The sequence below is a fragment of the Chelonoidis abingdonii genome, chromosome 23 (assembly GCF_003597395.2).
Source record: "Chelonoidis abingdonii isolate Lonesome George chromosome 23, CheloAbing_2.0, whole genome shotgun sequence".
NCBI lineage: Eukaryota > Metazoa > Chordata > Testudines > Testudinidae > Chelonoidis > Chelonoidis abingdonii.
In genome coordinates this window covers 16861091-16877565 of record NC_133791.1, presented here as the reverse complement: position 1 = coordinate 16877565, position 16475 = coordinate 16861091, and the positions used below count along the sequence as shown (strand labels likewise).

The 16475-nt window shown below is 49.5% G+C and overlaps 2 protein-coding genes across 3 annotated transcripts in view; both read left to right on the top strand.

Moving 5' to 3' along the window:
- LOC116828980 (protein-arginine deiminase type-3-like) overlaps positions 1–8565 on the top strand; it is a 32585-nt gene extending 24020 nt beyond the window's left edge. The window contains exons 12-16 of the mRNA XM_032787548.2: positions 2106–2250; positions 3818–3911; positions 3999–4078; positions 6494–6619; positions 7406–8565. Coding sequence (XP_032643439.1) covers positions 2106–2250; positions 3818–3911; positions 3999–4078; positions 6494–6619; positions 7406–7639 — 679 coding nt within the window. The 3' untranslated portion in view covers positions 7640–8565. The remainder of the gene's footprint in view (positions 1–2105; positions 2251–3817; positions 3912–3998; positions 4079–6493; positions 6620–7405) is intronic.
- Positions 8566–13091: 4526 nt separating this feature from the next.
- LOC116829001 (protein-arginine deiminase type-3-like) overlaps positions 13092–16475 on the top strand; it is a 37798-nt gene continuing 34414 nt past the window's right edge. For both annotated transcript variants that reach the window (XM_032787568.2, XM_032787566.2), the window contains exon 1: positions 13092–13256. In XM_032787568.2, coding sequence (XP_032643459.1) covers positions 13165–13256 — 92 coding nt within the window. In that variant the 5' untranslated portion in view covers positions 13092–13164. The remainder of the gene's footprint in view (positions 13257–16475) is intronic.

The window sequence follows — 16475 nt, the reverse complement described above, 5'->3', positions numbered from 1 at the left end:
TTTCTAGCTAGATACCATGCTTATATGGCTCCCATATCAGAGTATCTGAGCATCTCACGGTCTTTGATGTATTTATCCTCACAATGCCGCCATGCTATAGCTCCATTTTACAGAAGGAGAACTGAGGCAGGGAGAGCCAAGGTGACTTGCCCAGGGTCACAGGGAGATTGTGGCAGAGCAGGAAGCTAAAGGCTGGTCAGCCCAGGCTGGCGTCTGAACCACCAGACCATCCTGCCCCATTGGTGAGTATTGCCCCTCGTTTCAGTGGAGCACGCTTCAGTGACCTGCAGTTTGAACACACAACCTTAGGCGCCAGCCATCCCCAGAGTTAATAGACTTGATGAGCCTGGAGCGCATGTTGATAGAATGTGGCAGCGTGAGGTCACGTTTGCTCAGAGATGTGCATCTACAAGCACCACCTACAGGTGTTCTGTCCAAGGAAGCAGGTCATGGCTCACCTCACCACCTCCATTGTTACCAGCCTGTGTAGCTAGATAATATACTTACAGTGCGGGCTGGTGGATAGCGAAGCATAAGTGGAGGAAGAAGTGATTCCACTTACTTTCGTTATATGCACAGAGAATGGGATCCCTGCTCACTGACCTAGGAGACACCTGTTATCCTACCAAGAAAGCATTCTGCTTCGAATCCACCCTTTGAATGAAGCTGAGTTGAGCGCAGCCCAGCAAGGGATGCTGGAACACTCTCAGCAAGCTGGCAGCTCTGCAGTACCACTAGATCCTGGTGACACTGTCAGTACCAGGGTCTGGAAGAACAATCCTGCTTCCTGCCGCGGAAGAATTCACCAGCCATGATGCTCTGCTAGAGGAAGAACCAGAGTGGAAGTCTGGTTTTTAATATCCCCACACTTAGAGTTGGAGCTGACCTCCGTGACTTTAGAATGGCTTAACCCAGGGGTAGGCGACCTATTGCACGCAAGCCGAAGGCAGCGCACAAGCTGATTTTCAGTGGCACTCACACTGCCCGGATCCTGGCCACCGGTCCGGGAGCTCTGCATTTTAATTTAATTTTAAATGAAGCTTCTTAAATATTTTAAAAACCTTATTTATTTTACATACAACAATAGTTTAGTTATATATTATAGACTTTTAGAAAGAGACCTAAAAACGTTAAAATGTATCACTGGCATGCTAAACCTTAAATTAGAGTGAATAAATGAAGACTCAGCATACCACATCTGAAAAGTTGCTGTTCCCTGGCTTAATCCAATCCCACTGATTGGGACACCACCAAACGATGGAGACATTTGGATCTGAGTTCTGCAGCTTGGGCCCATTTCCCAGTTTGAGCTATGGAAATAGGATTGATCTGCGACCCTTCCTTGCTCTGAGCTGCACTGAGCTGGATAGTGCCATTGATCCGAGTGGGACGGCTAGCATGGATAAGTGCTACTCAGTGAGCTAAGAGTAGGACCTAAATTCCCCATATAATAAAGTCATTCGAACTCCACTGTGCATGTCAGCCTATTAGAGATCAAAGTTAAAATATAGAGTTTACGGGCTTGATTCCCCATTGGCTTGCACCCCATGCAGGATCATTTCCCCCCAGCGCATGGGTGTAAGCTGCTACCATTCTGATGTCTACCGCCATTTTGCACTGGTGGGACTGACCCCACAGACAGCAAGGCAAGGGAGAGGCAGGGCTTAAATGGGAAAAGAGGGAGCGGTCAGAAAAGGTTAAACGCCTGGAGTGAGTGGAGGCTGGTTTGCTCTGCCCCGAAAGACTGGTGACTGGAACTCAGCAGCTGTTCCAGGCAGCCAGTGTTAGGTGGTTCAGTTAAAACAACAAGGCTGAGATGTGCTTTGTGTAATAAGAGCCCTGCTTTACAAAGGAGTCTGTTCACTGAGATAAACACCCCCCACCACCCCATGAATCTGGCGCGGTGTTTACGTGGGGCATTCAATGGAATAGCATTAAAAAAACAAACTCAGGCATTTGGAGAGGTCAGACAAAGGCATTGTCTCGGAAGAGCAGAGCACTGGTTATTTTTATCAAGACAAAGCTAGTTACAAGAGAGGATTGGGAGTCGGGACTTCTGGGGCTTATACCAACTCCTATGTTCTCCCCTCCATCTGAGTTCCCAGGTCGGGCGGCAGGAGGATGACAAAGGCCGTCAGGGACTTTCTCTATGCCCAGAAGGTGCAGCCCCCCGTGGAGCTCTACTCTGACTGGCTGAGAGTGGGTCACGTCGACGAATTCCTGAGCTTTGTCCCAGCCCCCGATAGGAAGGTACCACTCACCAGGTGACGTTTCTAACCAGCCCTTCCCTCCCTTCCAGTCAGGCTTGGCGCTTGGAGAGCATTCTTCATCTGCGTCTCTGGAAGCAATTTACAGAGGTTGGGGAGCATTCCTCCCATTTGCTTGATGGGGACATCGAGGCAGAGGGGAGGGGAAAGTCATTTGCCCGAGGTCAAACGGTGAGTCTCTAGCAGAGCTGGGAATAGAAAATGCATCTTCTACTTCCCAGTTTGATGCCCTACCTACTGGACTGTACTGCCTCCTTTTAGAGGGGGAGAAGTCACAGAACGTGTCTAGAATAGTGACACTCTTGCAGCAACTTAGTCTGTATGCCACATGGATGCACTTTTGGCTGTGTTCCTGTTATTGTGGGTTTGCATAATCCTCTCCACACATACTTTGAATTCCTCTAGTGCCCTTCACCTGAGACTCTCAATGTTCTCTGTACACCTCAGATAAGCCCCACAACCCCTCTGTTAGGATGGGTAAATAGCATTGCCATTTTACAGGTTAGGGAAACCGAGGCAGAGGAAGTGACTTGGCTGAGATGACACACTGACTTACCTCAAAGGCCAGCGGCATATAATACTAATATCTATTTTTAACAGAAATCTCTTTGCTTCTGTTACCTGATTCTTTTTGGGACCTTGTACAGCCCCAAGCACATGGCTGCATCCTGATTCTGCGATCGCCCCATTCAGCAGAACCAGGCTTGTTACACTTCTGGTTCCAAATGCAGATTTTCAGCCGCAATTGCCTTTCATTTTTCTCATGCTTCCATGGGGGAAAAAAAGCTTCCAATTCCCTGAAATTCCACCATCTCTCATCATTTTTGTAGCGGGGGCAGGGAAGAAAACACTTGAAATGAAGAGGAATGTTCTAGGAAGTTTGGGTCAGATGCACATGCTTTTAACTGTAATGTATATTTCAGCTCAGTGGTTTGAGCATTGGCCTGTTAACCCCTGGGTTATGAGTTCAATCCTTGAGGGGGCCATTTAGGGATCTGGGGATTGGTCCTGCTTTGAGCAGGGGGTTGGACTAGATACCTCCTGAGATCCTTTCCAACCCTGAGATTCTATGGTGCTGGAACCCCCCTGTAACTGGGGGCCAGCTGTACCAGCACAGAGACAGATAGCCCCACCCCAAATCATTTGCAATTGAGATAAGGCAGGTGGGGTGGAACAGGCAGAGCTGAGGCTAGAACCCATGTCTGCTGCTTCCCAGGCCCTTGCCTGGTGTATAATACCACACAGCCTCCTGTGAGGGTCTTTTTTGGCCCCAATTTCCCCACTGCTGCTTCTGTTGGTTCCACCCCCCAAGAGATTGCAACAGAGGACACTCTAGTGTAGACAGGATTCTGGCAGCCACTGGTGTTCTCACCATGCTCAGAGCAGGTCTGCGTGAAGGAACGCATCAAGAATCAGTGAACACCAGTGCCTCGGCTGCATGAGCTCTCCCACCATTGTGTCCAGCGAGGCTGAACCAGGGAGATGGGAGATCTCAGAGGGAGAAATCTAATGAAGACAAGGCCAGACACTGACTGACTCTCTCTGTTAAGGGTTTCCGGCTGCTCTTGGCCAGCCCCGATGCCTGCTACAAGCTGTTCAAGGAGAAACAAAGAGAAGGGCACGGCAACATGGCCCAGTTTGCCGGTGAGTGGCTCAGTCAGGACGCCTTTGGCACTCACAGAGGCCGGCTGGCCGGTGGGTCTCACTTGCTGTATTCCTTTTCTCCCCCAGGGCTGGAGAATGTGCAGACCATAACAATAGACGAGATGCTGGCTGATAAGACCCTGAGGAGTGACAGTGAATACGTGCAGGTAGGCGTGGGGAAGAGGGAAGGCCTGAAAAGACCCCAGCAATACCAAATGCAGCACCTTAGAAGTCCTATGGCTCCCCACTTATTGAAGGAGCATGCATCGTCCCGCAGCCTGAGCAGATCAGCTCATGGGTTTTGTCCCAGAATCACTTTGGATGTGATGCGTGAAGAGGTTGAGGTGTGACTGGGGGGTGGGGGGGCGGGAGGGGTGAAGTTCATGAATTCCACCAGGTGCAGAGGGTCAGCTACCCATACTAAGTAATGCTCTTCGTCATCATCACGGCACACCCCAAAAGGAGGTAGTCTCTTTGCAGATCAAGACCCGCTGGTTGATCTCTAGCTAAATCCTTAAGATGTTCTAGTTGGATGGTCAGATTATGTCCATCTTCTCAAATTAACCTCAAAATTCCCCACCTCCTTTATGACTCATGGTGCCTAGGGTAGCCTACACTGAAAATGCCAACGTCGGAGCAGGCTGCTCCCAAAAACGGTGGTTAACACTGTAGTTAGACTCACCAACTAGTCACAAACTGTGCTCCTGATCCCTCACACTGCTTATCAAGAAGCCAACCAAAAAGAAATCACACGGCCCCCTTTCTTGCATTTCAGTCTCAGGCTCCCAATCAGCAAATAGGTCTAGTAAAGTGAGAAGTTATTTAAAACTGTACTCACTACACAAAATGTTCTTCTGATCCCCAAAGGGCCAGCCACATTACCAGATCAATACTAGTTTGGATCTTATCCAAAATACCACACTGCCAGCCAATCCTTTTGTATCTAAAACTAAACGTTTATTATAACAGAAAGGAAAAGAGGAGAGAACTGTTAAATGGTCAAAGCAATCAGATCCATAATATGACTTCAGAATCCATATGTCAGGTTCGTAGCAGCATTGGTGAGTTAGCTGGCTTGTAAAGTCCCTCTGGAACACACCCAAAGCTTGGATGGGTGTATCTGTCCTTTGTTCAAAGCTTCAGATTGCAGAGAAGTTACTCCAGAGGTGAGAAGCAGTGAAGACAAAATCATAGATTATTATGGTTGGAAGGCACCTCAGGAGATCATGTAGTCCAACCCCCTGCTCAAAGCAGGACAAATCCCCAAATGGGCCCCTCAAGGACTGAACTCACAACCCTGGGTTTAGAAGGCCAGTAGTCAAGCCACTGAGCTATCCCTTTTGTTTGTTTGTTTTGTATTGGTATAAATGGAGAAGATGCAGCTGCCTTTTTATATCCTTTGCCATGTGGCTTGAAAATCCTTTGTCCCAAACACAAACTCACAGCACATGGGCATGGAAAAGCTCTTGGTGTCCCTTGTCCCTACATGTCCTGCTAACTCATAGGGGTGTACCCCTGGCTTCTCTCAATGGGCTCCTTGTAAAGCTGATTGTCCTTGATGGGCCATCCAACAGGGTAGATAGTGCTGATGCCAATCTGTCTGGGGGTTGTTACCCCGAAGCACAGCACAAGTTTGAGATACAGCTATATCATACATATTTATAACTCACGAGACAAAGATGATACATACCTATCAACAAGATGATCATGCTTAGCAAACCATAACTTTTCCTCTGATATCTTACATGGTATATCTTGTAAGATCATGGCAATTTTGTAATATGGATATCAATAATATTATAAATGGCCATACAGCATAGGGTGACCAGATGTCCCGATTTTATAGGGACAGTCCCAATTTTTGGAGCTTTTTCTTAGATAGGCACCTATTACTGCCCACCCCCTGTCTTGATTTTTTCACACTTGCTAGCCGGTCACCCTAATGAAGCATCACATCCTCTACCTAAAGACCACATATGTGACATGTCTGAGGGAGGCCATCTTTTATAGCAAAGCCAGGGGGGATTTCTAGTGGATAGCAAGTTACAACCTTCATTGCTGTAACAGCGACTCCAGACCAGGTGCTGCATAGAAAGGAGAGCGGAAAAGCCCAGGAAAGACCAGCTGCAATGGAGTAGTGGTTTAAAGCATCTAATGGTACAAAAGCAGCGGAGAACATGGTATCTGGTGTCAGGGGGCCATGTGCAACACCATGGGGCTGGGGCCCCAGTGCGGACAGGGGAGAATGAGAGGCTCCAGGCATCCTGATCCAAAGTTCATTGATCTGAACAGGAATCTTTCCATTGAACAGATTGGGCTTTCAAGCAGATTCCTCATGGAGTTGCTATGTTGTGTCCAGTTGCTTCAAGCTGATAACAGGGATGGACAGTACAGTGATTCCTGACAACATCTAGAAGAGGTAGAATATTTGCCCTGGGACGTTAACATATCCCAGTAAAACTCCGCATACAGACTCTGGGGTTACCTGCGCATTTGTCGCTGCAAATAATGAGCAGCAGAAATACTGTGCTTTCGCTCCACTCTTCCCAACTGGCCCGTAGTCACCTCCTTTCTTTCCCCAGAGCTGCATTGACTGGAATCGACATACCCTTAAGGAGGAGCTGGGACTGACTGAGCAAGACATCATTGATATCCCTCAGCTGTTCATGTTGAACGGTTCTCGAGCGGATGCTTTCTTCCCAGACATGGTAAGGGGACTGTCTTGCTCGTGCAGTTGCTTCTCATTTCTGCCCCCATCTTCTGCACTGCCCATCAGACTCCTATTCCCCACTTTGCTTCCCCCTGCCAAGCACTCAGTCCATATCGCTTTGTCCTTCCCTCTGGTGATCTCCTGGATCTCATTCAGCGCCCATGCCGTCAGAGAACGGGTCTCAGACAGGAAGCGAGACCTCCCCGCTAAATGCAGGAAGGTTGAAAGGAGAGCAGAGCAAATGACAGATTTTTCGGTTATGTGGTGATTTAGAAAAGTCACGGAGAAAACGGTTTTGGGTTGGACCAAAAAGAAAATTATTGAAGTTTCAGCACAGAGTAAAAAACAATGGTTGAGGGGTTGAAGCAAAGGTTTTGTTCCACTTGAAATGTTTCATTTTGATTTGGATCAATTTTTAATTTTTGAAAAACAACTTAAAAATAAAAGAAAAGGAAATTTCAAAGCAAAGAGTTGTTTCAAAATGAAAAACGGAAACATTTCCATGAGGGAAATAGAAAAATGAAAAGTTTTGATTTTGGGGGGATTAAAGATTTGTTTTTTAAATGAACAATTCTGTGAAATCAACACAAATTCATAAAACATTTCAGTATCACTGAATCTGCATTTTTTAGTTTTAAGAAAAAAGGTTTGGGTTGAATAATTGAGCCCAACTCTAGCTAAGAGGATAGGACACAAGCGGTGGTTACATGTAAAACACTGAAGAGATACCCTCGTGGGACCACGTCTGGCTGTTGTCCATCTGTCCCTTTTCTCCTGGCTGCAGGTGAACATGATCGTCTTGGGGAAACACTTGGGCATCCCAAAACCATTTGGGCCAATCGTCGACGGGCGGTGCTGCCTGGAAGAGAACGTTCGCTCCCTGCTGGAGCCGCTGGGCCTGGTTTGCATCTTCATCAATGACTTTTTCTCCTACCACACTCTACTAGGGGAGATCCATTGCGGCACCAATGTCCTCAGGAAACCCTTCTCCTTCAAGTGGTGGAACATGATCCTCTGAGCAGAGCGGGTGAAACCCCAACCTGCTGCTCAGCACTTTTGCCAGACAAGGGAACATGGGACCAAGTTGATGCTAACAAACTCTGGATAAGGGCTCCTGGAATCTGGCAGTCTAAGAAGTTTTGTAAATAAAGCGAACACCATCGAAAGAAGCCCTAGCCCCTAAGCTAGAAGCTCTTTCTAGCATGCCAGTCCTTCATTGCTCTAACACACCTGTTCCTGCCACTGCAGTTGGAGCTCAGGTGCTCTTTAGAGGTGCGTGTTAATCACAGCTACGCATACAAAGTGGTGCAGAATGCACAGCTGCACGGCCCAATGATTACTTTGCATTTTAATATCCACCACAAACTCAGCACCTACAGTGGATCCTGCTTCAGAGCTTGGCGTTTTAGCCATAAGCCTGGCCTCCCTTCCCCCCCACAAAGCCTACCTCTGTATCAGTTTCAAAACCTACTGACGTTCCAGTATTATGGTCCCCGATTGGGGAGGCCGAACTAGGGAGCCAGGTGTCTTATTCCCAGCGCTACAAGTGTCCTGCTGTTTGATCATGGGCAAGTCACTTCCTCTCTGTGTGTCCGTCTGTAAAATACTTCCCCTCCTTCATATGGTGCTTTGAGATCCAGGGCTGAGAAGCACCAATGATCATGCAAAGTATTAGTTTTAAACTATATATCCTGAGATCCAAGGAGAAAACATCTTTCCCCCTAACTTCCCTGGCAGGACAGTGATTTTTAACTGTCATAAAATCTCATTAAGGGGTTGCACTGCTTCTGGCTTGGTGTTGCAGAAGGACTGCTTAAGGCAACACAGTACATGACTGCACAGTCAGAATGTGGGCATTACAACTAGCTTCCAGGGGTTTCTCCAGATGTCTCCTGTTTTCCATTTATTCTTTCATGTTGTATTTTGGATGTTGTAAATTGTTGGTAAGAGCTAATTTATTAATTACTAACTTGTCTTGAGTGTATTTGCCCCTTATTGGCACACAGCGTGGATTATCAACAGGATTTGAACTCATGACCTTCAACTGCAAAGCAGAAATCGCTGCCACTTGAACCACAGCACAAGCTCTAGCAGCTAATAGCAGAAGTGTGACTCTTTGGGGGTTCACCCACACCAGTAAGGGGTTGTGTCACCAACCTGCCTGAAAGCCTGAGTGCCTCTGTTGTGCGCTACTTTGGGTCAAAGCCCTGACCCCAGCAGCACTATAACCTCACCATGGCTTCTCCCAGCCTGGGTACTCCTGGCAGAGTGACCCCAACAAACCTTCCAGTCCCAAGTCTCCCCCAAACCACCCCCCCTGTACTGAGTCCAGTCCTCTGCCTGGACCCACACAACAGTTCTCAAGTTCGCTGTCTCCAAAGAGACAGAGCCCACTCCAGCCTGTTAGTTTGGCTGAGGACTCACACTAAGACACAGCTCTGAGCTAGTTTTGTAATAAAACAAAAGGAAGTTTATGAACGAAGAACACAGGCGTAAGCGATTACGAGCATGAGTGAAAGAGACAGGGAAGGTTACAAACAAACACGCTTCCTGGCGAGTAAAACGTAGCAAGTTATAGTCTTGGCCAATGCAGTTTCCTCACCTACCTCAAGTTCTCAGCATCCCTGGTCCTCCAGACAAGGGGTCCCAACTCTGATCAGCTCGAAGGGTGTCGCACCCGTCACATCCCCCTCAGTCACGGGTGACAAAATGGCTTTTGCCTCTGCCTAGATCTTCCCAAAGTTCAGTTGATGCTTTGCATTTTAATAGTCACCAGTAGTAGTTTTCCTCCACCACAAGCCTCAGTTGTTCCTGGTGGTGCCACCTCCATCCCCCATTGGAGGGGTGCTCCATGGTCATCTTCCTCCACTTGCTCGCTTGATAGTTTTGTTTACCTTGCATGCAAATGTGCATTTTCATTGTTTCAGGTTCCTCTGGCTTCATTTACACTGGAGACCAGGACCTGTGAAACAACGGTCCTTAGAATCATAGAATATCAGGGTTGGAAGGGACCTCAGGAGGTATCTAGTCCAACCCCCTGCTCAAAGCAGGACCAATCCCCAACAAAATCATCCTTGGGCTAGGGCACATTGGGCTTAGGCCCTGTCTGCCAAACACATCTGAGGAACGGATTTCCAGCCCACCTCTCTAATTTGCTATGCGCCACCCAGACACACATTACACAATAGTATGAATGGCCAGCGCTTTCCCAGTGTGCCTACGACACATCATACGAGACCTTTCAGATTTAGATGATGACAACAGCGCAATGGGCAATGAGTGTGCCAGGCCTGAGGAGACTTATGGGGTGCTGGGCCCAGTGGGACTCCCTGGGCCGGTTATCCTCTAGATTGCTGCTCCACTAGAGGGGAGCGTGACACACCTAGCCAGTGTGCCACACAGCTCGCTGCATGAGAGCTGCACTCCGGTTCAGAAAGTGCTCAAGGGGGGAAATGAAAAGGGACCTCCCAGGACTGGCTGCTAGGGGACAAAGCTCATTTAACAGCAAGATCCAGCAGGGTGCTATAGCCTCCCTCCCACTCTATGGGCCCTAAATCACAGGATGCACCATGTGCTTCAAGCCATTTCTCTGCCTTTATTAAATCATCTCCATTTCCAGGCAGCCTCAGGAGAGAGAACTTTTGCTCCCCAGCAGAGACTGGCCTGCCCTTAGTAGGGTGACCAGACAGCAAGTGTGAAAAATGGGGACAGGGGGTGGGGGGTAATAGGAGCCTATATAAGAAAAAGACCCCAAAATTGGGACTGTCCCTATAAAATTGGGACATCTGGTCACCCTAGCCCTTAGCAACATCATGCCAGGGGCAGAACTGCAACCCTGATCGTTGTACAAGTCAATCGCTTTCATGCCATTTCCCCAGGAGAACAAGGTGCTGCTGATTTAATGGTCCTGGACGCAATCCTCACAATGAAGATGTCGTTCAGTATGATTTGTGCAGAGCCTCTCAGAACCCCTGGAATTTCGGTATCAAGTTTTCCAATGAAGAAATGCCTACCATTTCCAGGACACTCTTTTGGGAGCAACACCCCAATTAGTCTTTCCACTTTAGCTATCCAGTGGAGTTACTTTAGATTAGCAGTGCCCCCAGCCTTGGAGCGCTGGGCACCACAACCCCCGGCCTGCAGCTCCCCGCGCTGGAGCACTTGATGGGCAGCCCGAGCACCCCCAACTCTGGGTGGATGGCTCCAGCCCCTCCAGCCCCGGAGCGCTGTGTGGGCCCCCGTGCCGGGTAGCTCCAGCACCGGCCCTAGCTGCCCTGAGACCTGGCCTGCCGGCCCGCCGTAGCCCTGCCTCCAGATCCCTTTGGGGACGAGGATCAGCCTGGGCTGGAGCTATGTGGGAAGAGCGGGAAGCAGGAGGGCTCCTCGAGGCAGAGCGTGGGAAGGGCCATGCATGGCTGTTCGGTGAGGCTCAGCTTCCCCTGGCCCGCGATACCCACTGCCCATGGCGCAATTCCATGTCACTGGTCCCTGTTGCAGTGTGAGGTGGGCTTAGATAATTCGGCCAAGACTGAAGGATTCTTGACAAACTGGCTGAGCTTAAGAGTGGTGGACCAGAGCTGAGCCTGAGAGCTCACTACAGGCAGTTTTCAGAGCACTTAAGTCCTATTTTCAAAAGTAACTTATGCATGCGGGCCCAGATCCCCAGAGATATTAAGGCACTAGCCCCGAGGTGGGCAAACTATGGCCTGCGGGACCCTCCTGCCCAGCCCCTGAGCGCCTGGCCCAGAAGGCTCGTCCCTGGTCCCTCCTCCGTTCTTCCCGCTTCCCCACAGCCTCAGCTCGCTTGCTGTACCGCCGGTGCAGTGCTCTGGGCTGCGAGCTCCAGCCACCGGTGCTCCACGCAGCGTGATAAGGGGGCAGGGAGCAGGGGGTTGGATAGAGGGCAGGGGAGTTCAAGGTGATGGTCAGAGGGCAGGGTGTGGATACGGGTCGGGGCGGTCAGAGGGAAAGGAACGGGGGTTGAATTGGGGCAAGAGTCTGGGGGAGTAGTCAGGAAGGGGGGGTTGGATGGGGCAGTGGGGGCAGTCAGGGGTGGGGATTCCAGGGGCAGTCAGGGGACAGGGAGCTGGTGGTGGCTGTGGATGGGATAGGGGTCCCAGGGTGCCATCAGGGAACAGCAGGGGTTGGATGGGACAGGAGTCCCATAGGTGGGCTGTCGGGGGCCAGAAGTGTGGGGGGGATGCCCCCCCTCTCCTAGCAGCCCTCCAATTTCCAAAACCCGATGCAGCCCTCAGGCCAAAAAGTTTGCCCGCCCCTGCACTAGCCCAGTCCCATTAACCCACAATTAGACTTAAGCCCTATTTTCAAAATTGTCTTGGGCACTCAGGAGCCTAACACACTTTGATGCCTTTGAAAATTTCACCCTAAATGCAGTCGCTACAGAATGCTGTGCCAGGCTCTTCTGTTTTGGGCAGTGTGCTAAACTCTCATGATGCTACTGCTTTAACCTTGAAAGCATCGTTAAGGCCAGCCCGTGAGCTGCTATCCATAATTAATCACTGCTGGGGTTCTTTTGCCAGGGATCAACCCCTATTGTGAGGCAATGGCTTGGGACAAGATCGTTTCCCAACAATAAAAGTGTAAACCAATGAAGTTGGAATCTGAGGTTCTCTTTTAGTTCGGTACAAATTCAGCCCTATGCTTTGTCCCCGAAAACACCAGTGTCCCGTAGGTAAAACATTATTGTAGTGCACGCGTGCGCGCACATACACACAAAACTTGGTGCTTTACAAATGCAGGGGAGATATGTTCCCTATTCTGAAGAATTTACAATTTTAATTAAGACAGGGCAAGAAAAACCAAGCCACACTGGCCTTAATCTGAAAGCTCAGGTGCATGAGAGATGAGAAACAGTGGGCAGGCTAATGGATTGAGCACAGCGTGGCCCACGCACTCTGAAAATCAAGTGGCTCAGACTGGGCACCCAAAATTAGTCAAAATGTAGGCCCGAGCCTCTCCATGCCTCAGTTTCTCCATCTGTAAAATAGGGATAACTACCTCCCAGGAGTCTTGGGGCTTAGTAGACGTAAGCACTACATGGCCGCTGAGAGTTAGTGTTGTTACAGCTTTATAGGCAAGATCATAGACACGTGCAAACATACAGATGCCCCCTCCAGTGTGCTCCATGGTGGTGAGTGATCAAGTTTGTTCCAGGGTCATGCTAAATATTTTAAGACGCTGGCTCTTCTTACAGCTGCTTCCAGCCCTGGAGATCAGCAGTACCTTAGATAATTTGTGTTTCTCCAAGATAACCTGTCTCTCTTTCCTCCCATTCTTTCACCTCCTGCTGACCTCTAAACAGCTGATCACAGCAAGCAGAGTTCTGCTTTCACAGTCTGCCCCTCCAATCACCAAGCAGAGATGCTGGAGGTGGGATTACATCTATCTCCAGCTAATCACAGCCCACAGTGGAGAGAGGAGGGGTGGGAGACTTGGCCCATGTCTTTTAATCTGATCATGCTGGCTCATCCATTGTAAACAGAACAGCACAAGAAAGCTTGCAGCTGAGAGAAGGGTACAAACATGTCCCAGCAAAGAACCATACGGCTGTCCTTGCAGCAGCATACTAGCGCTGTCTATGTGCTGGGCACAGAAATCTCCATTGACATACATGGGTAAGAAATGTGAGCTTTAATAGCTGGCGGTTCTCTGATCATTTTGATCATGTGGATCTTTACTGGTGTCTGCTTTAAATGGATACTGTTCTCTGGGCTGGGGAAGGTAGGGGGGAAAGTGATGCTAAAAGTAACTCGGAATGAACTCAGCTAGAAATATGTTGTTGTAAACTGAAAATGATACACTGGGTGCCACCAGCCACATAGCCTGGGAACTACTAAACAAATAAGGGAAGCGGCAGTTTCTACTGGGCTCCAGATGCATGTTTGTCCTCACTGGTGCAAAGTGGCCCCCTGCTCCCCTGAAGGCAGTAGAGCCATGCTGATCTATCCCAGCTGGGGCTCTGTTTGGTATGCTCTGCACACACCGTGTTTGTGCATGCATTCTTGTTAGGGATGAACTACTTGGCTGCAGCACTCTGACATTCTTTTCGATGCCCAGCTCTCCGCTGGCAGTGCTTGGCTTTTCATACCGGTTGCGGCAGTGGCGCAGAGGCCGAGATCGAGGGAAGGAAGATTTTGCTCCAGCTTTCTGGGATATAATGAGGCTTCCTCACCCCAGCACCCTACCTTGTCTGGAGGGAGGAAGTTCACAGGGTTCATTTACTGACACTAAGGGAAGAGGAGAAAGTTCAGAGGCAGTCTGGTTAAGTGACTTGCTCAGAGCTGTGGAGCAGCAGGGCCACCCAGAGGATTCAGGGGGCCTGGGGCAAAGCAATTTCAGGGGGCCCCTTCCATAAAAAAAGTTGCAATACTATAGAATACTATATTCTCATGGGGGCCCCTAGGGGCCTGGGGCAAATTGCCCCACTTTCCCCCCCGGGCAGCCCAGTGAAGCAAACCAGTGGCAAAGTCAGGCATTAGAATGGAAACTCTGCAGCTCAGATAGGAGAAGCAGCTTCTTCCAGGGAACTCTTTACCATCACCTTAGATTGTAGGTGTAAGATCTTTAGGGTAGGGGCTCTCTCTTCTTATGTGTATGTACAGCCCCTAGCACAGTGGGGGCACCGATCCCAGACTGGGGCCTCTGCATGCTACTGTAATACAAATACTTAGTAAATGACCCGAATCCGCAGCATCTCTAGCAGCGCCATCTTTTATTATTTGTATTATGGTAGCCCCTGGGGTCAGGAAGGAAGGGGGAATTATTCCTGGTCTGATCCCCAGGGTTATAGGAAATCAGGTAAAGTTGCAAAGAATACATTGGAACTGAAGGTGAGGTGAGATCAGAGTGCAGAGCTCCGGGTTTGCCTCCCCATAGACAGACCCACCTGTTTTTATCTATTATCCCGTCATGTCCCTCCCTCTTCTTCCTTGGAAGTCTGAACATTTGTAATTGCATGTTGCAACTGCAGCTGAACTCCAGGCTTCCCTGCAAGGCCCATCTGCAGTTGTGTTTCTCTCCCAGGGGGAAACAGAAAAGCTCTACCTTGTATCACGCTTATTTTCAGGTGGGACTATTCATTAGCAGGGAGCAGGTGACCTGAGTTATCCCAGACCTCACCCAGAGGTGAATAAAAAGCCTCTGGTAGCTAATATTCAACACCAGCTGCCTGGCAGGAAGCCAGATATTAAATAACTGAGTGTCTGTCTGATGCAACTTCTTGCTGCCACTTGGAGTCACACAGAGGCTCTACCCAGCTTCTCAGCCTCATGCAGAGTGCCAAGGGCAGCTTTTTGCTGCTGGGTGGCTCCCGGGATGGGATACAGAGCTGTGCATCTCTCTGTCACTGGGATACTGGCAGACCAGGTGACAGCTCAGGTCAGGGCCCTGAGGCCTCACCTGAACACTGAGAAATGCACAGCTGGTAACCAGTCTGGCTCACCTGTGCTAGTGTGGTTAAACTAGGCATTAGAGTGATAAATGTGTTTAGTGTTTAGACGTTATGAAGTGCTTGTAAGTTGCTGCCTGCATTAATCTCACTTATCATATCCATATCCCATGTTATAAGTAAGGCTGCGAGTTTGTTCCTGAGGTCACGGACTCCGTGACTTTCTGTGATCTCTGTGACTTCTGCAGAGGCTGGTGGACCTGGCTCAGGGGCAGCTCAGGCAGCCTCTGCGCCAGGAGCACCACCAGCTGCTGGGGCAGTCTTGGCCCCCCCCTCCCCCCCGCCAGCACCAGAGTTTGGCTGTGGGAGGGGACAGGGGGTTGGGGCACTGGACAGGATGAGGCAGGCTCTGGATGGTGCTTAGCTGGGGGGCTCCCCAGAAGCAGTGACAGCCCCCTCGCTGAGCTGCTAGGTGGAGGCGTGACCTAGGAGCTCTGTGGGCTGCCTCCACACAGAGAGCTGGCTTCGCAGCTCCCATTGGCTGGGACCTGCAGCCAATGGGAGCTGTGGGGGAGGTGCCTGCACGCAGAGGCAGCACGCAGAACTGCCTGGCCACCCCTCCGCCTAGCAGCTGTGCCAGGGGGATGTCACCGCTTCCAGGGATCCCCCCTCATCCTGTCCCATGCCACAACCCCCACCCCTCCCTTTCACTCTCCCCCAAGCAGCCAGGACACCCTTCTCAAGTTTTATTCACTGGTGTTTTTAGTAAAAGTCACAGACAGGTCAGGGGCCAAGACTTTTACTAAAAATACCCATGACTAAAACGTAGCTTAGTTATAAGGTAATAGTTAAGTGTTTGTTCTGAAACTGGAAACTCCCCATTTAGGAAAGGAGCATTAGCAAGTGTGATATACCAGTTTGCCCTTCTAGGCGTTATGTCCTGCCCAACAAAAGAAGGCCCATTGACACCACAAAAATCATTGTGAGGCATTGGAGGACAAAAGACTTTGTGGCTTGCTTGCACCCCACCCACGAAAGTGCATGAGTAATTGTCCCATCAGCTTGAACTCTGGGGGAAGGGAATAAAAACCCCTGGCAGGAAGAAACTGTGTCTTTATGATGCTTGGACTCTGAGGGGCAAAGATTTCTAAGCATAAGCAAGGGATCCCCAGTGCTTAGCCTGGGTTAGCCTTAGAGGACTTACAGAACTTGCATATTACAGCAGCTTCCATCCCCTTTTGAACCCTAAGGCTGGAACTCATTGGTATGTGTATGTTTATCATATTTACAAGGTTAAAGAACTCATTTCTTTTTCTTAGTTAATAGATCTTCACATAGTTTATTAGAGGATTGGCTACAAGTGTTGTCTTTGGAGTAGGACATAGGTAGGCAACGTATGGCACGCATGCCAAAGGCAGCGCACGAGCTGATTTTCAGTGGCACTCAT